Source organism: Chelonoidis abingdonii, chromosome 8, assembly GCF_003597395.2.
Source record: "Chelonoidis abingdonii isolate Lonesome George chromosome 8, CheloAbing_2.0, whole genome shotgun sequence".
Lineage (NCBI taxonomy): Eukaryota > Metazoa > Chordata > Testudines > Testudinidae > Chelonoidis > Chelonoidis abingdonii.
Genome location: NC_133776.1, coordinates 27,993,023 through 28,018,974, shown reverse-complemented (window position 1 = coordinate 28,018,974; position 25,952 = coordinate 27,993,023). Strand labels below are relative to the sequence as shown.

General features: G+C 40.1%; 1 protein-coding gene across 1 annotated transcript in view; it reads left to right on the top strand.

Annotated features, from left to right (window-relative positions):
* The window catches only part of MED12L (mediator complex subunit 12L), a 324,753-nt gene that overhangs the window by 241,457 nt on the left and 57,344 nt on the right, over positions 1 to 25,952 (top strand). Inside the window, exons 21-30 of the mRNA XM_075068471.1 lie at positions 1,896 to 2,123; positions 7,023 to 7,164; positions 8,097 to 8,217; positions 9,111 to 9,212; positions 10,701 to 10,814; positions 14,778 to 14,974; positions 15,634 to 15,822; positions 23,595 to 23,669; positions 23,793 to 23,983; positions 24,320 to 24,481. Of these exons, the coding sequence (XP_074924572.1) occupies positions 1,896 to 2,123; positions 7,023 to 7,164; positions 8,097 to 8,217; positions 9,111 to 9,212; positions 10,701 to 10,814; positions 14,778 to 14,974; positions 15,634 to 15,822; positions 23,595 to 23,669; positions 23,793 to 23,983; positions 24,320 to 24,481 (1,521 nt within the window). The remainder of the gene's footprint in view (positions 1 to 1,895; positions 2,124 to 7,022; positions 7,165 to 8,096; positions 8,218 to 9,110; positions 9,213 to 10,700; positions 10,815 to 14,777; positions 14,975 to 15,633; positions 15,823 to 23,594; positions 23,670 to 23,792; positions 23,984 to 24,319; positions 24,482 to 25,952) is intronic.

Sequence of the window (25,952 nt, the reverse complement as noted above, 5' to 3'; positions counted from 1 at the left end):
GAAATTTCCACTACATTCATCTGACGAAGTGGCTATTCACCCATGAAAGCTCATGATCCAAAACGTCTGTTAGTCTATAAGGTGCCACAGGATTCTCTGCTGCTTCACTGCAGAGTTAACCTAGGTGGTTGTCACTGGGTTAGCCTACCCCGGGTATGAGGAGCCATACCCATGTTACTGTGTCCTCACTGGTGCTGCACTCACCCATGTGGTGTGTCGCTAGGATTTCTGGGGGCATATCTTTCTTTGTGCTGCTGCATTAAGCTAAACCACTCTGTGATTCTTTCCACTGAATTATGGGACAACTTGTCTATCCTTCTGCGTATGTGCAGGAATTATGGGAAGGCACTGGAGTACTATCAGCACTCCAGTAGTTTAGCCACATCCTCACTGCAGAGTGACTGGGTTAGCAGCCTGAGTAATAACCTCACTCAGCCTTTAGCCCAAAAACAAGCTAGCTAGCCTGGGAAAACACTAAACTTGGGTCAGGTTTTTGTGTATATACAGGATGGGGGTTAGCGGCAACACCCAAATAAGAGCCTGGTTTAACTTTGCATTGAAGACATACTCTGAGGGATTTGCTGTGTTTGATCCCAATGTCTGACCTCTATTTCCTTGATGATCACACCCATCTCTCAGGTGAAAACTACATTTCTGACCCAATAATACTTTTGATCTGGTGACTTCTTCACCAACTTGTGTTAGATCCTATTTCCTTTGTAGTTTCACCAAAGTTGCACCAATTTAGTTGGATCAATGTAACCCTCTGTGTCAAATCAGATTACAGTAAATTGACATAAGGAATTCTTAATCCAATTTCTGAATGTATTTTAATTCACTCATGTAAATAAGGCCTTAAATATGGAATCATAACCAGCACCTCTTTAATTAATGCAAATATCCTCTTGAACCTTTTGCATATACAATTATCTGATTTCTTCCTAGACTGTCTCTCTATCTTCTGTGTTTGTTAATGTAATAAGAGCATGACATTCTCATACCCTCTTTCTATTTATTTATTCTGTCAGCCAAGAAATCATAGATGATATCTAGTTCACTGTGTCAATAATTAAAAAGTTGTTGTAAAATATGTTGTCTTTCTAAGGCATTGAGGTTTTTTATTTTAAAAAGAATGTAGGTAGGATACTGATATTTCTTGCCACTTAATCCCTCACCCTGATGCACACTCCAGTTCACTCAGTGTGTCATGAAATGTAAAAGAGGAATAAGCAGTCTTCTGAAGCAGCGTCAGCATATGTTTACAAGGCACGTTGTATAAGGTGAATACTCTCTGATTCATCTGGCTGCTCAGGCTTTGAATAAACATATCACAAAGCTGGTTTGGGAACTTGTCAGTTTATATGAATTGCAGGAAAACTTTAGTCAAATTGGCTGTGTGCTACCTGGGTTTGGCAGACTCTCTGTAAAAACACCACAGCTTTCTGAAACAGTGTACAGAAGAGTAATCCAAGTAGGGTGAATTTGCTTGTGTGCATAAGTGATGTGTGAACTGCTGGCTGGTGGAGGCTAGCTCATAGCTCCGCCTCTTCCAGACACACCCCAGAGCCCAGAGGCCCCCCTCTGCAGCTGCTGGCCCCCACCCCAGGCTAGTGCCCCCAGCCCCAGAGGGCAGGGAGACTGGAGATGGGCCAAGCTGGAAGCAGGAGGGCTGTTTGCTGAGGCAAAGCTCCTCCAGCCTATGATATCCTCCACCCATGCTTGTGTGCTCCAGTGCCCCCTAGGGAAATACGATAGACTTTCTGGGATTTAACAATATATCTACTAGCTCTGTGAGTAGTATTTGGTGGCCATTTTGTTTTAATCTGCATAAATATTTCAGTAACCCAGGAGAAGTGAATAATAATTTTGTCTCTCCTTCTGTTTTTAACCCTTAGTAGTGCTTGTTCAAAGGTAAAGCAAACGATATACAGCAACGTACAGCCCTCAAACTCCAACTTGTTATGGGATCCAGAGTTCATGTTGGATTTTATCGAAAATCCTTCTGCTCACAGCATCAACTACTCAATGTTAGGCAAGATCCTGAATGACAACGCAGCCAATCGCTACAGCTTTGTGTGTAACGCACTAATGAATGTGTGTATGGGGCACCAAGATGCAGGAAGGTAAGAGAAATTGATTCAGAAGTAGAACTATGGAAGTAGTCGAAATAAGTATTAGTGCTGCAGTGAAATCAAGTATCTGAGATATTATTAGAGCTAACTGGGGCTGTTTATGTACATGTTTTCCTTCCTTCCTTCCTTCTTTCCTTCCTCTTTTTTGGCTCCCTTTGTGTCCTTTTGGTATTCTCTTCATTGACAGATTTCCCCTTTCTCTCCACTTCAGTGTTGCACTGTTCTTTTGAATGGGTTTCCTTTCACCTAGACTGCATCAGACTGGTTTGTGTAACATTAAAAGGATTAATAACAAATGGCTTAGTGCAGGCGTAGGCTTACATGATTCTGAGACTGGGTTGCTATCTCAGCACAGTCATCATTACATCCTGATAATATCCTCGTTGTCAAGGAATGTTGAGTACCAGATCAGTTCCTTCCCCAGATGAACTATATTATTAATTAATTGAATTATGGCACTCCTAGCCACAGTATGCTGTTGAGGCCCAGTACTTAGTAAGTTTAAAAGGGGGATTGGGCATTTAAATGGATAACAAGAACATCCAGGTTTGTTATAGCTACTTCATTAAAGAAGAATTTTGGAAGGGAAATAAAATCTCATGCTTTAGAGTTTAAACCATTCTCTAGCTATTAAGGATTAGGGTGAGACATGCAGGTGGGTCACATTATCCCACAGCTGCCTGCTGTGGGACTTCTTGTACCTTCCTCTGAAGCATCCAGTGCTGGCTGATGTCGAGACAGGATACTAGACTAGGTGGACCCTGGGTCTGAACCAGTCTGGCATTTCCTATGTTCCTATTGTTCCATGGTATCTGGTCTCTAAATGGAAAGTACCTGTAACAGCAGAGAAGAAAACAGACTGACGTTCCTGTCAGCTCAGTCTTTCAAGAGAATGACTAGTTCTCGAAGAGAAGGCTTTAAGGGACTATCATAGTGCTTCCCAGCCTTTTCTGGTGATGTGTCTTCACAATAGGCTGGTTAATGATAGGGAACTTTTCCTTCTCTCTCCTGGCACTTTGCCACCATCTTTTTCTTTGTCCAGTTTCTCTCTCGTCTGTTTCTGCCTCTGTTTTCACCTCCTCTCTCTCTCTCTTCCCCCTCCCCAGTCTTTTCTCTGGCTATGTCTTTGCTACAAGCTAGGGATGTGGTTCCCCTGCTTGTGTATATACTCATGCTAGCTCTCATCCTGCTAGTGTGGATATAAATAATAGCATGCCTGCAGCAGCACTGGTAGCAGCAGCAGAGGCATGGCTCAGCCATGCTGAGTACAGACCTTTCTGAAACCAGTGGGCATGTATTCTGCACTGCCATGTTACTGTGGCCACACTACTCTTTATACTTCAGTGAGCTCAGTGAGAGCTAGCCTGAATATGTGTACATGAGCAGTAGACTCACACTTTAGCTTGTAATGTAGACATGGGTTCTCGCTCTTTTTAATTGTTCAGCCGCTGTAAGGATCAATGGGAGAGCAAAAAAGGAAGGTAGGTGGCTTTCAAAGAACCTTCTCTGTATTACCCATAGCCACAGCTGTGTATTTTAGTTGGAAGAGAAAATCCAATATCATGCACCTTTTCAACCTCCTGCACACAGACGTCTTCCTCTGTGTGCCCTGCCCTTTATGCCCCACCTGAGAGTTTGGGATCCTCTATGTGAAAGAAACATTGAAGGACTGCTATTGGACTGAAGGACTGCTGTTACAATGATCCTTTCGGCATCCACAAAGAATGCACTAAACTCAAATTACTTTATTAAAAGAAGAAGAGTTGCCAAAAGTATTAGATTTTGTGGGACAAAACACTTTTTTCCTATCTCATTAAAATTGTCCTTTGACACCCCAAATTTGGTCCTAGGATTTTCACTCCGAATCAAGCATACCTCTTCTAGGACAGAATAGAAAGATCTTCTATGTGATGATTCCCTTTACTATTGTCCTTTATGACAAACAATAATTGTCTCATTTATCCTTGCATTTTAGCATGGCCTTGAAGAGCTCTTCGTATCTGGACCTCATTTAGAGATCCGCTTTCTTGTAAAGATTAGTTTTTCTTCTCATCATTACTTCCCTTTCTTAGGATCTCTAGCAATGGGCAAATTGTAAAATTATTCCTTCTATCCAAAAATAGCGTTGGATTTCCTTGTTGGACTTGTTTTTCTTAATTATCTGTTCTGCAAACCCCATAATGCAGGTAGAAAAGAGCCTGAATTTTTACATCTGGATTTCAACTCCAGTTCCCTCAAAATCAGAATGGTTGAGATATGGAGTTCTGGTTTGGCTCCTATTAAGAACACTTAATCAGGAATTCAGTCAGAATTCAAGGACAGATGGTAAACTTTCCATGTTCAAGGTTGTTCAGGTTTAATTCTGACTCTTATCTAATTCAGCTATTGAAAGCTGTCATTCTCAAAGTCTGAGACTCTATAACAGGGTTAACCATATCATCATGAGTGAATTTATGTACACCTCTACCCCGAGATAAACGTTGTCCTTGGGAGCCAAAAAATCTTACCACATTATAGGTAAAACCGCGTTATATCGAACTTGCTTTGATCTGCCAGAGTGCGCAGCCCCCCCTCCCCCCCCCCCGGAGCGCAGCTTTACCTGTTGTATCCAAATTCATGTTTATAGGGCACTTAATCGGGGATAGAGGTGTAGTATTCTTGGATTTTGAATCATTATGAATTACAGATGTGCAATATCTATTCGCTCAGACTTCTTTAAATCATTCCACATCAGTCTTTCTCCTTCACCTCTTTGGTAAAGCTACTGAAAAGTCACCGATGGATTAAGGAAGCGAGGAAAGTATTGGCTACACTTCATAGCAGGAATCTCTTTCTTTTCCCTTTCTGAGTGACAATCATGTAATAGATCATTCCTTCTCTTCCTCCCTAAAGAGCATATTGATATTTTATCATTTTACCCTCCAAAACTCAGTCTGAGGCAGTCTAGGCAACTGAGGGAGTACTGGCAATGTGGAGTGGCAGAAAGGGATTAAGTCAATGAGAGAGAAAACACCAAGGTTACCAAGGGAGTTTCCCTCTGAAAGGGAAAAAGGAACTCAGCCCAGGGTGAGTAAACCACATTTCTCCTCTCTTAACCAGTCAACATGGCTCTTAACATTGCACTGAATCACAATTAATTTAATCTATATGTAATCCACAAAGTGACAATGACACATTTGATTTTGTGTCCCCTTGTTGCTCCTAATCAGGAGAATTATTTTAGCTACATTGCAGTGAGGCATGGTTTTCCTTACAGTTGATAGCTGGAAGAATGTCAATGGTGGCCTAGGATTTTTAGGGTCCTGTACAAGATAAGGTGGTTTCTTAATTTGGGTTTTGTTACAATATGGTCCTTTTTTGAGGGAATGATTTTGCACCTTGATCAAGGCTGGAGCTCTTCTCCCCATGCCACCACTGCAAGAGTGTCAGCTTGTGCCCCCTGCAAGAGGGAGCAGAGCACTTGTCACTGTGGGGTGGAGCCAGGAAGGGTTCTATCCCTAAATTCACCTTTCATGGTTGGCCAGCAGGTGAGGGAAGATGATTGAATCGTGCTAGGGGAGACAACTGATGATAAAGGAGATGTGAATTACCAGGGTACAATCCAGACTAGTGAGTAGCTGAGTCAACCCTGCCCTAACCTGTGGTGCCCTTTTATACTGCTTTGCTGCTGTAACCTCCACTGTGGACTGCTATGAACAGCCTCCAGCTTATAAGTCTCTCTCAGCTATGTTTGTATGTGTGCTGCAGCCAGCTAGCCACACCTTGGCACTTATCAGCCTTGACTATACAGCAGGGTGACCCCAGCACACCCCCAGTCTTCTGTTTCCACCCAGATATGTTTGTCCTGTACTGTCCAGCCGTCTCCTGGACAGTACAAGTTTATGTGACGTCCGTTATATTTTTAATAGAAATAACAAATGGAGTTCTGAAACACTTAGGTTTAAAGACACTGGATTAGATAAAACAGTAAAACAAGTTTACTTGTACTCACTCAAAATCTCTCTCTTTAATGAGGCATAAAAGTCAGAAATAGTTACAAGAAAATAAAGTTAAAATGCTACTGGTGCCCAACTTAGCAAACTATATCAGATTCAAGAAAACTTCTCACCATATTCTTTCAGCAGTCTTACTTACCAAATCCTCTAGGTCAGGACCCCTTCTCCTAGAATCCAATGAAGGCTTCCTCTGTTGCTTCAGGTGTGGCGATTCGATGGGCAGGGAGAGAGGAGGGGTGCCTTGGGGTGTTTGTCCCTCCTTTTTATACTGTCAGTCTCCCTCTTGAAAAGTATTTCCAGCTGAAATTCAGGAGACAGAGTCTATGTGGAAGGATATTCCCTGATGTGTTTTTCTATCTGTTTTTCTCTCTGTTTGAACTTCCTTTGTCTCCCATACCTAGCTGATTACTCTGCTTAATGCTTAAATGCAAATTAAGCAGGGCACACATTCCTTTCTTTGAGACAGAGCAGTTTGCCAGCCTCAGTTTGGAATATGTGTTAACACCATATAGTAGAATATTGTAACTTCATATACAATGTAGCGACATATGTTTTATCAGGAAAATATTGACCAGCAAATTATAAGTTTTCAAATGATACCTAAAAAGTCCTAACTTTGAACCAAGATTATTACAACAGGCTGTAGGGTGTGGGACATGGGTACATTCTGTCACAGGACAATCTCTACAAATTGCAGTGCCTTGTTCAACAGCACATTAAACTGGGCACAACGCATGTACCAAATGTTGTATTTAGCAAGACTAGGTGTCCACAGCTGGAGAGCACTAGGTGAAATCTGAAATATAGGTCTTGATATAAACTTTTGTTTATCTCTGAAATATTAATTGCTAATGAGCATTTTTCTTCTGTTAACTTGTTTTCTCTTGTCTTCTAGAATTAATGACATAGCTAACTTTTGCGCAGAGTTGACAGCATGCTGCATGGTGCTAAGTTCAGAATGGTTAGGGGTTCTAAAGGCTCTTTGCTGTTCATCAAATCATGTCTGGGGTTTTAATGATCTGCTTTGCAGTGTGGATGTAAGTTCAGTGTATTTTGAAATATAAGTACCAGTTAAACATATCTTAAGTTGTCTACAGAAGACCCATCAGATAGTATCTAAACACTATATATTGTTGAACAGGGTTTTTGAACTGTATCTGTTTATCTCTTCAAAGCATTTTCTGAAACTCCTGAATTGTTTTCTGCATTTTCATTGTTTCATTTGAAATAAAAGATAGGCTACATATAGAATTGTATTTTTACTCAAATACATTTTTTTCTCATTGCACTACTGTAGTGCTACAGGTTATGGGAGGTACCTTGTGAAAGAGAAGACAGATACCTACATGAATATCTTACTTCTCTATCGCTGTTTCCGTGAATTGAACAGTCCCACTCTTAAATAGCATGCCTCTGGGCTGGCACTTAGTCATAAGGATGTAATACACTTCATTGATCCTAACTCAGTTGCTGTAAATTGTCAGAGCTCCATTGCAGCCAGTGGGATTATGACAGTTTTCATCAGTGAAGGATCTGGCTTGATATATTTATGCTAGTACTTTAAAAGATCGGTTTATTCTTTGACCATGCATGTTCAAGGATGCCTATGTCAATCTAGGATTTTTCTTGCTTTGTGCTAGCAGCTGAGGAGTGAATATGTATGCCACAATTTCTATGTAAAGATAACATCTGTCCCATTTTTTATAAATCAATTTGTCTCCTATTCATTTAATTAAAATTAATGTATGAAGGAAAAATCAGTACATGTTGTAATTAACTTAAATCAATAGAAGTTTGCCATTGAAAATATTTAGGAGGTGCCTTAAAAAGTGGAGGAAGCTGCTTATTTGTCATAATTTTACTCTTCATTGGTAAGCCAAGTTCGCTTTTATATCTCGGTCATTAATCACAGCAATGAAGATTTGTGTATCATAATGTGAAAGCATTCCAGTGTTGTTTTTCTTTCAAGGTGAGTGACCTTTCGTTCCATGACTCACTGGCCACTTTCATTGCTATACTGATAGCCCGGCAATGTTTTTCTCTGGAGGATGTAGTTCAGCATGTTGCACTTCCCTCTCTCCTTGCAGCAGGTAAGAAAATATCAATCCAGACACTGCAAACTTTGTGATATTTTGTTTTTAAAAACTTTTTTTTTCTTTCTGTTGATTGCAATACTTTACAACTCATTCTGAAACCACTTTTTGATGCAGAATGCTACTGCACCATGTGATGGCCATGGCCAGGATACTCTCTATATGTTTGTAACAGACTGGTCCCATAAGTAGTACTAATGTCAGGGTGAATCGAATCTGTGTTTGATAAATGATATAAAAGTCATATAAAATGCATTCTACTTCTTTGACAACACCATCCTTCTCCCTATTATCCAGGTCCCCTATCTCTTTGTCTCTTGCACACAACACATCCAGACATCCAAAGCATGCCAGTTCTTCTTTCACAACATTTCAGAAATTGAACCCTTCCTTCCAGCCCCCACAACTTAAAATTCTCATCTGTATCTTAGTTACCTCCAGCCTCAACTACTGATATAACATTCTCTGTGGCCTCCTCTTGCTCCCTTCTAGTCCATTCAGAGTTCAGTAGGTACAATCCTCTGCCCTGCCCACTGGTAGGACCATATCACAAAATGCTTGGAATCCTTCCACTAGCTCTTTCTCACCTTCTGTTTCACATCTGTGCTGATTGTTGCTTTAAATGCTCTGCACAATTTCATACAGGTCTTCATCTCTGCTCTCATTTGACCACTGCTCCCCTTGCTTTTTCCTCCACCAGTTAATTCTGCTTAATTAACTTCTTCCAAAAACCTACAAATGCTGACTCCCATCAAATAAAATGCTCTAGTTGCATTTGAAATAGGTTCTGTCTTACAGAATTATTTCTGTGGCTCTTCAATTGAATTCTGTATATGATTTCTAAGATCCTTGAGGAGAGGTGTCTTATGTAAATGTCCCATTTTTCATAGCCTGTGGGGACCCGGATGCTGAACCTGGGGCGAGAATGACATGCCGTCTTCTGCTTCATCTCTTTAGAACACCCCAGCTCTACCTGTTACCCCAAACAACGGGTAAGTTGGCAAGCTGCATGTTCTTTTCATTTTAGAAAACAAAATGAATTCTGAAACTTCTGCATAGGCCTCCTGCAGAAGCCAAAGAATGATTGGAATGGCAGGAAGTAACCAAACCATTTCAGTGAATAAAGTTCTGCCATGGAATATAATGTTCTCTGAGAAGCTGAACAATGATTGCCTTTGCATTTTTTATTTTCATTTTTTAAACTGTGTATATGCAGTCAAAATAGTATTGCATACTGAAGTATAGTTAAGCAGCTCAGCAGCGTATACTTCTGATCTATCTGGAAAAATAGGGCCTTTAAAGCCAAATGGTTATTCAGATGAAACAATTTCACTGCTGAACTCAATGGATTATGGATACTTGAGCATCAAAATGTTATTCTGTCAACTTAGAACTCCAGCCTTTGTCATAGTAACTTTAACAAAAGTTCAGTTTAAATATAACAGCTGTGTATAGTTCTGGTGAAGACAACTAAACTGATAGAAAACTTTTACTGCTACAACGCTCTTGCCTCTTTCAAATTCTGAAGATACGAATCTTCAAAAATAATTTTGTTTTATTGTATTGTGTATAATGTTATGAGATCCTAATGCAGACTTTCTTAAAACATATAGCAAAGCTTATATGTCCAACTGCCATTTTCTCATTTCTTAACTTTGGGCCTGGTCCTCCTCCAACTGAAGTGTGGAAAAATATCCACTGACTTCAGTGGTGCAGAATCAGCCTGAACTATACAATAAGAAATTTATATTAAATGTACTTTGTTAAATCTATATAACAATTTTGTTGTGGAAGAGAATGAGGGGGGGAAATTCATAAACCTATATAGCTGAAACCAAAATAGACTTTACTTTCCTTGATTACTTAAAATTCAATAATTTAAACTTGTGTGTTTGGGACACTTTTTTAAGGCTCTCGATTAAAGGCAGGACCAGAACCTTATTTTACTAGATTTAAATGACTATAGCTAGTTTTGTTGTTAGCATGCTATTGCTACTTACCCCCATTCATTTTAATTAACTACAGCTGGGCCTACAGCAGGGATTGGCAACCTATGGCACGTGTGCTGAAGGCAGCACGTGAGCTGATTTTCAGTGGCACTCACACTGCCCGGGTCCTGGCCACCGCTGTCGGGGGGGGGCTCTGCGTTTTAATTTAAATGAAGCTTCTTAAACATTTTAAAAACCTTATTTACATTACATACAATGATAGTTTAGTTATATATTATAAACTTATAGAAAGAGACCTTCTAAAAACATTAAAATGTATTACTGGCACGCGAAACCTTAAATCAAAGTGAATAAATGAAGACTCAGCACACCATTTCTGAAAGGTTGCTGATCCCTGGTCTACAGCTTCAAGCAAAACAGCATTTTACCTCATGAATTAGTCATTGATGCATTGTAGAAAAGTTCTTGTATAAAGAAGTCTGTGCTGGTAAAGAATAACAGTACTACATACACCTCTTTCTCTGCTCTTAGGGAAGTCATTCCCAGGCATTCGCTCTTCTTGTGACCGCCACCTTCTAACTGCTGCTCACAACAGCATTGAAGTGGGAGCTGTGTTTGCGGTCTTAAAAGCAATTCTGATGCTTGGTAAGATTATTCAGAGAGTTGTGTGTGTGAAGATCTTCAGTCTAACACTTGGCTAAAAAAGGAATTGGTTTAATTCATTTTCTTGATAATGCTCCTGTGATTGGAGTTCCTTAGTTATTAAAGTATCTGACTGAAGACAAATTTGGATTCTTCCTGTGCTTCCTTGACACCAATGAGTAGCTTTCCCCCCACAGGTCAAGAGACAGAAGTTTTCTCTGGTGAGTCAGCCCCCGACTTATGTGATTTTAAGCAGATATGACTCTTGCACACACTTCCTGTCAGAAAGTCACAGTAAATTTTAACTTGGCTTAGTCTAAAAATGTTTAAGACATTTCTAAGGTGACTATCCTGAACCCAACTCTTAAACTTCACTTATTCCCATGTTTGGAATTACAAGTAAATCTTAATGGCTGTTGAATTTCTGAAGTCTTGAAAGAACCACAGTTAAACAGTGCTTTCAAAGCAGAGCACTCACTATTGCTCCACTCGTGTCAATTCTTAAGCCTGAGGCCTGTTGTACACTAGAATAACTTCACTTGTAGAGCTATAGTGGTATTGTGTATCGTCAGAGTACTTCCGTTACGGATGCAGCATTTTCAACAGACTGTGCTTTTGCTAACATAGCTTATTCCAGCCCTCCAGAGCAAACAAGCTATACCAGCAAAAATTCAGGCTACATTATACTTCAAGCTGTTGCTGACACAACATAGTTATGCTGACAAAAGTGTATGCTAAGTGTAGATTTGTAAAGTACGGGCTGGTCTACGCTCAAAAGTTTTGTCAGTGTAGCTATACTGGTTAAGTTAAACAGCAGAACAGTCCTAATGTGGGCACAATTTTATTGGTATAAAAATAAGTACACGAGTATAAGGGGCAGTTATACTGGCTTATACCAATACCGCTATCCTGGTTAAAAAAATCACACCCTAAGCGTCATAGCTATACCTTTATAACTTCTCTGTTGTACACCTAAATTTGGGATGGATTGAGGTGGAGTTAAAATATACTTGTGGCTAACATCCATACTCTATTGCTGTTTGCAGTGATTAGATTAGAATTCTTATTTTTCTGCGTTGCTGAGGTTTGAATAAATGACTAGTGCCTGGGTTGCATTATGCATTGCGATGCAAACTCTGTAGATGCAATGCAATGCAAACTCTTGCAGGAGCTTGTGCAAGTTAAAGGCTATATGGTACACAGGTCTAGAACACCCATTTCCCTAGCACTGTCCCACCTCACCCCATCCTTAATAATATTCAAAATATAATATTTTGGAAGGTGAAATATTGATTTTTTTTAACTCCTTTCTCACATTTCAAATTAATTCCTTAAAAATTGCACTTAATTTATTGAGAAAAGCATCAGGTACACTATACCGAATGGGATTATAGGCTTAATAAGTAAGTAATTTTGGGAGCAGAAATCAGTTTTTGAACATTTAATCTCTCCCCAAAGTGAAAGACACAGTTGTATAGTGAACTGCAGAAGGAGTATATTCAGGGTAGTCTTTTCACAAACCTTATTGCAATGTTTTGGGTTCAATTCAGAAAAGTAGAATTTTTTTTAGCATCCTTCTGTACAATAAATAACTCATATCATCTGTGTGACTAGGTCTCCCTTGTTGGTATGTGATTTGCAATTGCAGATAACAGGCTTGATAACCATAACACCATGTAGATGGTTATGGTATGCAAGGAAGACAAATTCGGGCTCACATGTCATTATTATCCATTCCCATACATTTTGTCCTATTTTGTGTCATTTGGGTTCTTTTAGGCCTGTTCTGTTTGTTTTTTGCTATGTTATGGTTATTGTTGAAGCACTGTGGATTGGACTGTAATGTCATTCCCAGAGTTGGGCACAAGCCCCAGAACGTCAGATGCTGTGTTCTATTTCTGACCAATCTCTATAATGTTCTAGATCCTCAGATCATTAGTCGGGCAAACTCCTATTGACTTCCATGGTGGGGGATTGACTTAGAAGAATTGAGTAAATACTATATAAATATCTTATGCTTAGGGCCCTGTATGTTTTACCTTATTAATTCCCTCACTTGTTGGCTTAGTTCTGGGTATTGTTAGTTTTGGGGGATTATTATTATTTATTATTGTTTACAATATTTCTGTTTTCTAAGAGATTCTTTTCTTCTTTTCTTGCTTTCAGTCTATTTGGAAATATGTTTGCCATGGCATTGATCTTTTTCTAATTGAAATTAATACAGAATTATGCTTTTAAAATGTTGCTATGGTTTGTTAAATATGTAAGCATTTTAGAAATGGGTGTAGGGGGATTTTCTGCTACATGCCAACACTACCTGTGCCTTCCATGCTCAAAAGAGAGAGCTGGATATAAAAAAAATAAAACGAGTCTTTAAGGTGCCACTGGACTAATGGATTTATTTGGGCATAAGCTTTCGTGGGTAAAAAAACTCACTTCTTCAGATGAAGAAGTGAGGTTTTTTGTCCACAAAAGTTTATGCCCAAATAAATCCGTTAGTCTTTAAGGTGCCACCGGACTCCTTGTTGTTTTTGTGGATACAGACTAACGCGGCCACCCACTGACACTTGAAGCTGGATGTAGAAACTCTGTTTATAACTATTTCTCATAAGAAGTCATAACTGTAGTACCTGATTGGTGGCAAGTCTCCCATCTTACCATAAATGTTAGTTTCAAATCCTGCAACTGATGGCACAGGTAGGGCTCCACGCAAGTGCAGAAATATATTGGGTGTCCCTGTTTTAAATGAGTTGAGCTGGAATAGCAGAGAGACTTTTAAACATCAAGGACAACAGAAAGATGGACAGATGCTTGGATGACTATTTAAATGGCGATTGACTTGATGGGGATGTTTTATAGAATATTTGTTCATGTGGCTGTATTAAGGTGTTTTAATTGGCTGAATCATCTGGACTTCCTGTGCCATATTAGTTATTGAGATTGTCATTAGATCAAATTGTGGTGTTCGATAAGAGCTGGAGAGAGCATATGGCAAATCAGTTAAGGTCCACAAGAGTGTCTGCTAAATTCTAGAATGGGTATGTTGTCCCAGTAACTTGCGTATCACCTGGAAGCATAATTGTTTTCCTACATAATGCATGATCTCAGATGGTCCCACAACAGTTGTGAAATTATATTTAGCATTTGGGGCTTATTTCTCACTGTTAAAAATAGTAGTTAAGTCTTGCTTTGTGAGATAGCTCTTTGATGTAAGATTTCAAACTCTTCAAAGGTTGTTAGTTGCCATTTCAGCGTAGGACATTATGCAAATATTTACTTCTACTTCTTGCCCAAATGATCTTACTTTGCTTAGTCTGTCCCCTTTCCCACTGCTGAAATTAAATGTTCAGGTCAGTTTTGTGCAGTTATGCTGATGATTTGCAGAAAGGATGGGTTATTCAACGTTTGCCCTTTCTGACAGGGCTCCCTCAGTATGCATTGCCCTTTTCCATTCCCAGGGAAATAAATGTCTCTTGTCAAGAAGTTCAAGGTGGGCTAAGGTGACCACCAGTCAAAACTTGTCTCTTGATCTATGGAGAGTTAATAAATCAGAGTAAGAGAGAAGACTTGGAAAAAAGGGACTCCTAAAAGGATGAGTAACCCAACTTTTCCTTAATTTACAGCCAAATCAAGCCTGTGCGCACATGCGTACTCTTCTCTGGGGATAGGAAGGAAGGAGTCTCTCTCTTTGTTTGGTTTGTGTAACTTTTTCTAGTTCAGAAAAAGTAAGTTTCATTTAAATGAAAAATATTTGAAGCAAAATATTTTCAAAAATTGTATTTTTCTAATATCCAGTTTTTCTTTGTGTTGCTTATTGTCTAATTTGACTGTGCACAAACTTCATTTCAGTGTTGTTTCTCAGCTAGGAAATATCTTTAAATGCTTCCTTAACTGAGTATGCAAATTCAAAATCTCAAGACTTCAATAAGATTTTCACTTTTGTACTCCTGTGCTTCTGCTGTGTAGGTGATGCTGAAATTGGCAGCGGTGGTGTTAACTCTTTGAAGAATGAGGACTTCACTCTGAGAGGTTTATTAGATGACCTTAATGATGATGAAATTTGGGGTGCCTCACACACACTGAAATGTGGAAAAGCTATTTCCATAGAAACTGCTAGTCTAAGTGAATATGCTAGATATGTGCTAAGAACTATTTGCCAGCAGGTAATTTGTAAAATGGTGTTTCTAGCTTTTCTTTATAGACAATATTCTTTTTGTCAAAAATCTGTCATGTAAGAGGCTTTAATATGTTTGAATGCAAAACAGACTTTATGAGGATGCACTGTACATCTTTTTCTTATGGTATTTGAATCTGAGTTCTCCCTTGTATTTGCTCGGCTTTCACCAGCGGTCATTTAAAAGTCAGTGGTGCTAAAGTGGGGATGAATTTGTCCTGTAGTCTTCAGTATCTCCCAGTTTTTCTAGTTAACACTGTTTTTCCCAGTTGCACCTCAAAAACCCTGCCCTTTTGGTGGCTGGAATAGCAGGCCTTACCTGAGAAATGCCAGTGATGCTCCATGAATTGGCTGGTAAAAGGTGCTCATGGAACTTGTGGATATCATCTGGTAGCATCAGTTAATTATCAAGCTGCTTTTAGTATTTTTAAGGAAACAAATTTTGGAAAACAGTTGAAAGTGTACTATACTTTTAAGGGTTGTAAGTTATTGAATGAAGGTGAAATTTCAGGTATCATATAGATTTATGTGGAACCAGTTTTCAATTTGTGAATATCTGTATGTGGAAAAAATTGTGTGTGTGCATTGCATCTGTGAAAAATGAGTGTTTTATTGGCATTATCGATCCAGCTGTTTGATTACTTTCAGGAATGGGTGGGAGAGCACTGCTTGAAAGAGCCTGAGAGGTTATGCACGGACAAAGATCTTATATTGGATCCTGTTCTTTCAAACAAGCAAGCACAGAAACTACTGCAACTTATCTGTTACCCTCATGGTATTAAAGAATGCGCAGAGGGTGACAACACTCAAAGGCAACACATCAAGCGCATACTTCAGGTAATAAAATGTAAAATTATTCCAAATTACTTCTGTAAGATATTAACTCTTGAAGTCTGATTCAACAGCACCATCAATTCAATGCAGATGTCTTTCAATTCCCAGTATTACCAATCAGAAAAGTTCAAAAGTAATTACTCAGACCCCCTACCCCCAATCATGAGATTTAAAAAAAAAAGCATTTGGGGCCTGTCTTTTGCCCACACCCACGCCTCATGAGAGGCAATTAGTGTTGCCAATGCCAGCTCTCCCAGATCTGAGTGTGGTGATTTTGTCCCCTTGCTGCAGGGAGCTCTTGATAACTGACTGGTTGTTCAGTGCTTCCAACTTCTCTTCATAATTTTAATTAATTAGTGTTATGTCTGCCTTCAGCCCTGACATCGACCGGTAGAGCCACTCCCATCTCTGCTCCTCATGCAACTCCTGGGGTTTTTGATCCCTTCTTCCAGGTCTGGGCAGCGGCTGCAATGGGGTTCTCCTATGCCGCTTCCCAGGCCTGGGAGTGGGGCAGCTGCAGGGATTCTTCACCCCCTTCTCTCTTTTCCCCAGCCTTGGGGCCAGGCAACTTCAGGATCTCTTCAGACACACCCCTTTCCCTTTCTAGGTGTTGCAGGAAGGAGGAGGAGAGAGGAGACTTGACCCATTGTTCACAGGGGAAGGGGGGAGACACTCTGAGACACTGGGCTCTGTCTGCTCCTTTCTCCTCCTCCCTTTCTCTCAGTTCCTATGGGGAGGAGCTGGGGCTCTTCCTGCAGCAGCCCTGATTAGCTGTTCTTCCTCAAGAGTGAGGGAAGTGGGAATAGCGGCCAATCAGAAGGGATTTCCCTCCCAGACAGGACTGAAATTCATGCAAGGGCTGAAGCCTCTTATGTCATCGTAAGTCAGGCTCCAGCCCCAATCAAAAGCAGAAGAGCTGACAATCGTCAGTTCCCTTTCTCCCTGTTTTTTGTAGTTGATAGGCTTTTCCTGTCAAGTACTTTTATTGACTAGCAAAAGTTTCTATTCAAGCGTACTCTCCAAAATCAAATCCAGGTTTGTCCATTTATGTATTTCACCGTCTGTTAGAAGCACAAAGTATGTTGGCTAGAGTTTCGAAACCTAGTCCATGTCTAGTCTAGTAGTGTTTGACCATTATAGTAATACGAGTATACAATACTAGCAGGGTCTGGGTTGGGGCAGCGGGTTGGGATGCAGGAGGGGGTCAGGGCTCTGGACTGCGGATGCAGGCTCTGGGGTGGGGCAGGGGATTCGGGATGCGGGGTTGGGGTATGGATTTACCTCTGGCAGCTCCCAGTCAGCAGCGTAGACGGGGTGCAGAGAGGCAGGCTGTGCCTGAAGCAGCTGGCAGCAGGTCCAGCTCCTAGACGGAAGAGCACAAGTGCCTCCGTACGGCTCTCGCCCACAGGCATCACCCCCACCCCCACCTCCCATTGGCCAGTTCCGGCTTCTAGGCAGGGGCAGCGCGCAGAGGCCTGTGGCCCCCCCTGCCTAGAAGCCTGACCTACTGCTGGCTGCTTTTGGGGTGCAGTGCAGTGTTGGAACAGGTAGGCACTAGCCTGCCTCAGCTGGGCAGCACTGCCAATGGGACTTTTAACAGCCCAGTCAGCGATGCTGACCGGAGCAACCCATTACCTTACATGCCGTGACCCAGTACTGAGTCGCGACCGGAACTTTTAAAAATGCTGATTTAGGTGATAAAGTATTACATAAGAACATAAGAATGGCCCTAAGGGGTCACATCAAAGATCCATCTAGTCCAGTATCCTGTCTTCTGACAGTGGCCAATGCCGGTGCCCCAGAGGGAATGAACAGAACAGGTAATTGTCAAGTGATCCATTCCCTGTCGCTCATTCCCAGCTTCTGGCAAACAGAGACTAGGGACACCATTCCTGCCCATCCTGGCTAATAGCCATTGTTGGACCTATCCTCCGTGAATTTATCTAGGTCTTTTTTGAACCCTGTTATGGTCTTGGCCTTCACAATATCCTCTGGCAAGAAGTTCCACAGGTTGACTCTGCACTGCATGAAGAAATACTTCCTTTTATTTGTTTTAAACCTGCCTATTAATTTCATGTGGTGACCCCTAGTTCTTGTGTTTATAAGAAGTAGTAAACAACACTTCCTTATCTACTTTCTCTACACTAGTCATGATTTTATAGACCTCAGCCATATCTCCCCTTAGTCGTCTCTTTTCCAAGCTGAAAAGTCCCAGTCTTATTAATCTCTCCTCATCTCTGAACTTCTTCCAATTCCAATATATCTTTTTTGAGATGGCGCAACCACATATGCAGACGGTATTCAAGATGTGGGCGTAGCATGGATTTATATAGAGGCAACATATTTTCTGTCCTATTATCGATCCCTTTCTTAAGTATTCCCAGCATTCTGTTCTTTTTTCTGACTGCCTCTGCACATTGAGTGGATGTTTTCTGAGAACTATCCACAATGACTCCAAGATCTTTCTTGAGTGGTAACTGCCATTTTAGACCCTATCTTTAGATATGTATAGTTGATATTATGCTTTCCAATGTGCATTACTTTGCATTTATTAACATTAAATTTCATCTGACATTTGTTGCCCAGTCATCAGTTTTGAGAGATTCTTTTGTAGCTCTTCACAGTCTGCCTGGGTCTTAACTATCTTTAGTAATTTTGTATCATCTGCAAATTTTGTCACCTCACTATTTACCTGTTTTTCCAGCTCATTTATGAATATGTTGAATAGGACTGGTCCCATATCAGACCCCTGGGGGACACCACTATTTACCTCTCTCCATTCTGAAAACTGACCATTTATACCTACCCTTTGTTTCCTATCTTTTAACCAGTTACCAATCCACGAGAGCACCTTCGCTCTTATCCCGTGACAGTTTACTTTGCATAAGAGTCTTTGGTGAGGGTCCTTATCAAAGGCTTTCTGAAAATCTAAGTACACTATATCCACTGGATCCCTTGATCCACATGCTTGTTGACCACCTCAAAGAATTCTAGTAGATTGGTGAGGCATGATTTCGTTTTACTAAAACCATGTTGACTCTTCCTCAACAAATTATGTTCATGTATTATATGTCTGACAATATTGTCTTTTGTTATAGTTTCAACCAGTTTGCCTGATACTGAAGTCAGGCTTACGGGCCTGTAATTGCCGGGATCACCCCTGGAGCTCTTTTTAAACATTGGCGTCACATTAGCTATCCTCCAGTCATCTGGTACAGAAGCTGATTTAAATGATAGGTTACAAACTACAGTTAGTAGTTCTGCAATTTCACATTTGAGTTCCTTCAGAACTCTTGGGTGAATACCATCTGGTCCTGGTGATTTATTGCTGTTTAATTTATTAGTTTGTTCCAAAACCACCTCTAATGATACCTCAATCTGGGACAGTTCCTCAGATCTTTCACCTAAAAAGAATGGCTCAGGCTTGGGAATCTCCCTCATATTCTCAGCCATGAAAACAGATGTTAAGAATACATTTAGTTTCTCCGCAATGGCCTTATCATCCTTGAGTGCTCCTTTAGCACCTTGATTATCCGGTGGCCCCACTGGTTGTTTAGCAGGCTTCCTGCTTCTGATGTACTGGAAAACAAATTGCTATTACTTTTTGAGTCTTTGGTTAACTGTTCCTCAAATTCTTTTTGGCCTTCCTAATTGTATTTTTACACTTGATTTGTCAGTGTTTATGCTCCTTCCTTTCTATTTTCCTCAATAGGATTTAATTTCCACTTTTTAAAGGATGCCTTTTTGCCTCTCACTGCTTCTATTACTTTGTTGTTTAGCCACGGTGACTCTTTTTTGGTTCTCTTACTGTGTTTTTTAATTTGGGGCATACATTTAAGTTCAGTCTCTATTATGGTGTCTTTAAAAAGTTTCCACGCTGCTTGCAGAGATTTCACTTTTGGCGCTGTACTCTTTAATTTCTGTTTAACTAACCTCCTCATTTTTGTGTAGTTCCCCTTTCTGAAATTAAATGCTACAGTGTTGGCCCACTGTGGTGTTTTTCCTGCCATAGGGATATTAAATTTATTTATATTATGGTCACTATTACCAAGCGGTCCAGCTATATTCACCTCTTGGACCATATCCTTTGCTCCGTTTAGGACTAAGTCAAGAATTGCCTCTCCTCTGGTGGGTTCCAGGACCAGTTGCTCAAGAAGCTTATTATGCTGTAGATATCTGGTGGCTGTCTATTTCCTCCAACGGAATGACTGACCCTCTATGAACCCTGGTCTGGAAACATGTCAGTTCAGAGTATATGCTATTAGGGTGCAGTCACATCATGTCTGCATGCTCTAATTGTTCAGATCTGCCTGTGGGAATTATTTAGAGTAAACACTCATCAGGTATAACTTCCCTCACTTTCCATATGCGGCCAAACACCAAAATGGGTGCCTGGTCATCCCAAGCTGATCTATGTAAGGTCTTGGAAAAAATGTTGAAGGAGAAAGTAGTTAAGGACATTGAGGTCTATGGTAATTGGTACAAAATACAACATGGTTTTACAAAAGGTAGATCGTACCAAACCAACCTGATCCCCTTCTTCTAGAAGGTAACAGATTTTTTAGACAATGGAAACACAGTGGAGCTAATTTACCTCGATTTCAGTAAGGCATTTGATACGGTTCCACATGGGGAATTATTAGCTAAATTGGAAAAGATGGAGATCAATACGAAAATTGAAAGGCGGATAAGGAACTAGTTAAAGGGGAGACTACAACAGGTCGTACTGAAAGGTGAACTGTCAGGCTGAAGGGAGGTTACTAGTGGAGTTCCTCAGGGATCAGTGTTGGGACCAGTCTTATTTAATGTTTTTATTACTGACCTTGGCACAAAAAGTGGGAATGGGCTAATAAAGTTTGCCGATGACACAAAGCTGGGAGGTATTGCTAACACAGAGAAGGACCGGGATATCATACAGGAAGATCGGATACCTTTGGTAATGGAGTAAAGTAATGAGGATGAAATTTAATACTGAAAAGTGCAAGGTCATGCATTTAGGGATTAATAACAAGAATTTTAGTTATAAATTGGAGCACATAGTTGAAAGTAACAGAGGAGGAGAGGACTCGGAATATTGGTTGATCACAGGATGACTGAGCCGCAATGTGATATGGCCGTAAAGAAGCTAATGTGGTTTTAGGATGCATCAGGCAAGGTATTTCCAGCAAAGATAAGGAGGTTTAGTACCATATACAAGGCATTGGTGAGACCTCATCTGGAATACTGTGGGCAGTCTTGTCTCCCATGTTTAAGAAGGATGAATTCAAACGGAACAGGTACAGAGAAGCTAGTAGATGACCGAGAATGGAAACCTATTTTATGAAAGGAGACTCAAAGAGCTTGGCTTGTTTAGCCTAACCAAAAGAAAGTCGATGGGTATGATTGCTCTTATAAATATATTAGAGGGATCAATATTAGGGAGGAGAGGTATTATTTAGCTTAATACAATGTGGATACAAGAACAAATGGATATAAAGGACACTAGGAATTTAGACTTGAAATTAGAGGAAGGTTTCTAACATTAGAGGAGTGAAGTTCTGGAACAGCCTTCCAATGGAGTAGTGGGACAAAAGACATATCTGCTTCAAGACTAAGCTTGAATAAGTTTATGGAGGATGGATGATGGATAGCCTAATTTTGGCAATTAATTTGGCAATTGTCTTTATTATCAGCAAGTAAGTATGCCAGTGGTCTTGTATGGGATGTTAGATGGGTGGGATCTGAATTACTACAGAGAATTCTTTCACTGGGTGCTGAACTGGTGAGTCTTGCCACTGCTCAGGGTTTAACTGATCGCCATATCTGGCGGTCGGAAGGAATTTTCCTCCAGGGCAGATTGGCAGAGGCCCCTGGAGTTTTTCGCCTTCCTACTGCTGCATGGGGCCCAGGTCACTTGCTGGAGGATTCTCTGCAGCTTGAGGTCTTCAAACCACAATTTGAGGACTTCAGTAACTCAGACATAGGTTAGGGGTTTGTTACAGGAGTGGGTGGGTGAGATTCTGTGGCCTGCATTGTGCAGGAGGTCAGACTAGATGTGGTCCCTTCTGACCTTAAAGTCTATGAGTCAATGTGAAAAGGGTCCCAACTCTTCATGGAAAAGAGAAAGTGGTCTGATGTCTGCCGAGCACCTCCCACACCCAATACCACAGAGGGTTCTCCAGAGGAGTCAGGGATCTACTTGTGGAAAAGACAGGGGCACTACTCTAATCACTCGCACCCCATCCTAGCAGTCACCAGGGAATCCAGTGAAAAGTGAATCAATTCTGGGTCTGTATTAACTGTTACGTAAAAACAATCTCTGTGCTGTCTTTGAGGTGGGTTCCAGGGCAGCAGTGGGTGGAGCCATTGCTGGCAGAACAGTTCTGTTGCAGAATACCGGAACCAGTGCAGAATCACAGGGTTTTGCGCACACAGCCCCGAACTCCAGCCAATCCCCAAATATCTTATTTGTGTTACCATAGTGCCTAAGAGCCCTAGTCATCCCCAAGAATCCCATTATGCTAGGAGCTGTACAAACACAGAACAAAAAGACCATCCCTGCCCCAAGGAGCTTATGATCTATGTATAAGAAAAGACAATGGCTGGATACGGACAAATGAGGGAAGACAAGGAAACAAGAAATAATATTAGCATGGTAGACAGTGGACAGGGACCAAACCCCCCTATCCATTCGTCAGATGGTAAATCCCATCCTAATAATGGAATTACATGGAGGTTCTGTTTCCCCTAATGATGTGGGGAAAATAAATGAAAAACACTTATGGGAATTACGGTGTAAAGCCCCAGTGTGTCAATTGGAAAATAATCTCCTCTCAGTTAACAATCTACAGTAGTTGAGAGGTGACTTTATTTTTGGCATTGATTTGATTTGGAAATGGTTTATTTACCCACTCAGGTTCTTGTTTTTACCTCTAACATAAAATTTGATAGTGGAAAATAACCACTTACAGAGCACCCTAGAAAATATAACTGACAGCATGATTTTAGCCATGTGATTACCACTTCCAGGATAGATACAGTGGATTTCTTTCACATCATCACGTTTGTGGTATTAATTTCATATGCAATACATAAGAAGATCAGGAACTCCCATTGCATCCAAATGACTATATGTAAATAGCAGGAGGTACTAAAGCCAAGAACACATTAACTACAGGACTATGTTTAGAAGAATACAGAATTGTGTTTACTTTGTTACAACAGTGATTTCATGCCTAGTGGGTTGTTTTACCATCTACTTCCTCTCTGGACATGTCTTCACTAGAAAATTGTATCATGTTTGAATACCATTGTGAAGAATTGAGTTAGCTAACATGATGCTGGCCAGTGTTGACAAGGTCAAATCATATTCATCCTCACATCAGATAATTATGATCAAACCCTGTTGGGATTATAGTTTAATCATATTTAGGTGACATAATGTTGAACTTGATTTGGTCTGCACTGTTGACAAACCATCATGTAAGCGAATTCAGTTTTTGATAGTTTTGTCTGAGCACAGTGCAATTTGTAATGAACAGTCCTTGCTGCATCAGAAAATTTAAACTGGTTAAAAATATTGATGAGCTGATTTTGGGGGTAGGGAGAATGCAAAGGGATAACGATTGAGCTGATAGGTCCTTGAATTGCTTTGAAAAACATACAGCTTCCAAAGTTTTAAAGAACAGTGTGATAATCTGCTATAGTGACATGATTTTAATTGTTCCAACTGAAAGTTAAAAAAAATTTCTACAATAAACTTGACACACATTTTTCATTTTAATAATTTTACTCAGAACTTAGATCAATGGACTCTCAGACAATCTTGGTTGGAGCTCCAGCTAATGATCAAACAGTGCATGAAGGAGCCTGTAAGTATTTGGTTCTTTTAATATATTTATAGACTATTTAATTTAATAAAGTATGTAAAATTTGAACCTAGACTATGAGCAAACATACCATGAATATGCTAGTTTACTTATGTTTCACTGTAGGGTTCTGGGTCTGTGGCTGAAATGAACAGCTTGTTGGATAATATTGCAAAGGCGACAATAGAGGTGTTTCAGCAATCCGCTGATCTAAACAATAACTCTTCTAACTCTGGTATAGGCCTCTTCAATCCAAACTCTGTTGGAAATGCTGATACAAGTAATACAAGACAGAACGGTAAAAAGACATTTCTAAGGTATTTTTGTGTAGCACCATTTTAATTATTTTAACTGACATAATGGTTAATAATGCATAGAATGAAATGAAAATTTTTGAAGCTTATAAAGGTTTTTTGCACTTGAAATGGGAATGTTCAGGAAATGTTACCTGAAGATTACTGGTTTTTTACTTTTGTTCAACAGTAAACATTGGTATTATCCCTGAATTTTTGGAATGTAACACTTGTGACTGCTCAGCAAATGCTAGCTATTTCAGAAAAACTATATCGTCTGTCTCATTGCATTGGTTACAGTGACTGACAATGATGTGAAGAGTAGATTGAGATGAAATAAGTTTGTGATTCTGCTTTTAGCTCTTCTGAACGTCGAGGCGTATGGTTGGTGGCTCCCTTAATTGCAAAACTGCCTACCTCAGTTCAGGGTAGGGTCCTGAAAGCAGCTGGAGAAGAGCTGGAAAAAGGTCAGCATTTGGGATCGTCCTCAAAGAAGGAGAGAGATAGACAAAAGCAAGAAAGGTACAACCTTTGAAAATGTTTGTATGCGATTTCAGAAGGCATGTTGAAAGCAGAGGGGTGCCGAGGAGGCTGTCTTTTTGCTGTTGCAGATCTCATCAGTCACCTTTTGGTGTTGCAAATCCCCAAATCAGAAATGGTTCAGATTCCGGTTCCATTTTATCTAAAACAGTCAGTTTCAAGGGGGCGTGGAGGGAGTGGAAAGATTTCTGGATGGGTGTACTGGACTCTGTTGTTTAAATATTATGCAAATTTCAGTAATAAAGGGATGTGAAATGGATACATATTTAATACCCCCCAAATCACAACTCCCCTCTCTTGCCTCCCTCCAGCACAGGGTATTTTCATTACCATTAAGAGGTCAATCTTAATTACTGTGAAAATGTTGCATCTTGGCAGTGTCATACCGAAATTTACACACATGGGTGGCTCTCAGAAACTTGTCAATTGTGTCTGAGAAAAATTGATACTCTTGTGCCAGGACCTGCACTACCACTTGTATATCATTAGAGTTACTATAGGAATTACCCTGAATACTGCTATTAATTACATCCTTTAACTTTAAATACTTACCAACCTCTCCTTTTGTGTAGTTGTTCCAAGAAGCAGTTGTTTAAGGTGCCAAATTCTCTAAAACTTGTGATATTGTTATGCAGGCAGTTGAAGTCACCCATTACTGCAACATCATTCTATTATGTTACCTTTTTGATTTCCCTCAGCATTGTGTGCTTAGCATACTTTTCTTGATCAAGAGGTCAGTAGTATGACCTTACCAAAACATTTGTATTTTTATCGCTTAGCATTTTTATCCATATGAACCCTACTGTATGGTTCTCATTAGATTCAATGGAATAATTTTGATATAGTGCTCTTCCCCCACCTCTGCAACCTAACCTATCCTTCCTGTATAATTTATAGTATATTTTATTTTGTCATTGCAACATATTTCAGAGATGCCTATTATTTCAAGGTCATCTTCATTGCCAGGCATACTGGTTGGTATGAGACGTGTAGGTTTGGTTTCATTTTATTTGCCATGCCCATATATTATTTAATTCCTTTGTCTTGACACACTTACTTTCTTTTTTGAAACTTACCTCTCTGATCTCAAGCTGATTCCTTCTCCAATTCAGCTGTAATTTCTGCCCTACTCTTTACTGGATACAAAGATACCTTTGGGTTGTTGACATCCTTAGCATATTTATTTGATGAACTTCAGTACTCCTTAGTACCTATTTGTTTTTCCTGAGTTCCTAGTTTAAATAATCTTCCAACAGTTGCCAATTTTCTGTTTCAGTAGCAAGATTCCACTTTGGTTAAGATGGAACCAGTCAAATCTGTCTAAGTACTTTCTTCCCTTAAAAGTTTCCTAGTGCACAGAAAATGTAAACGCCTCCTTTGATATGATCTTCTCATCCACATATTAAGACTTGGAAGTTTCTTCTGCCTAGATATCCCTGTGCACGGAACCAGA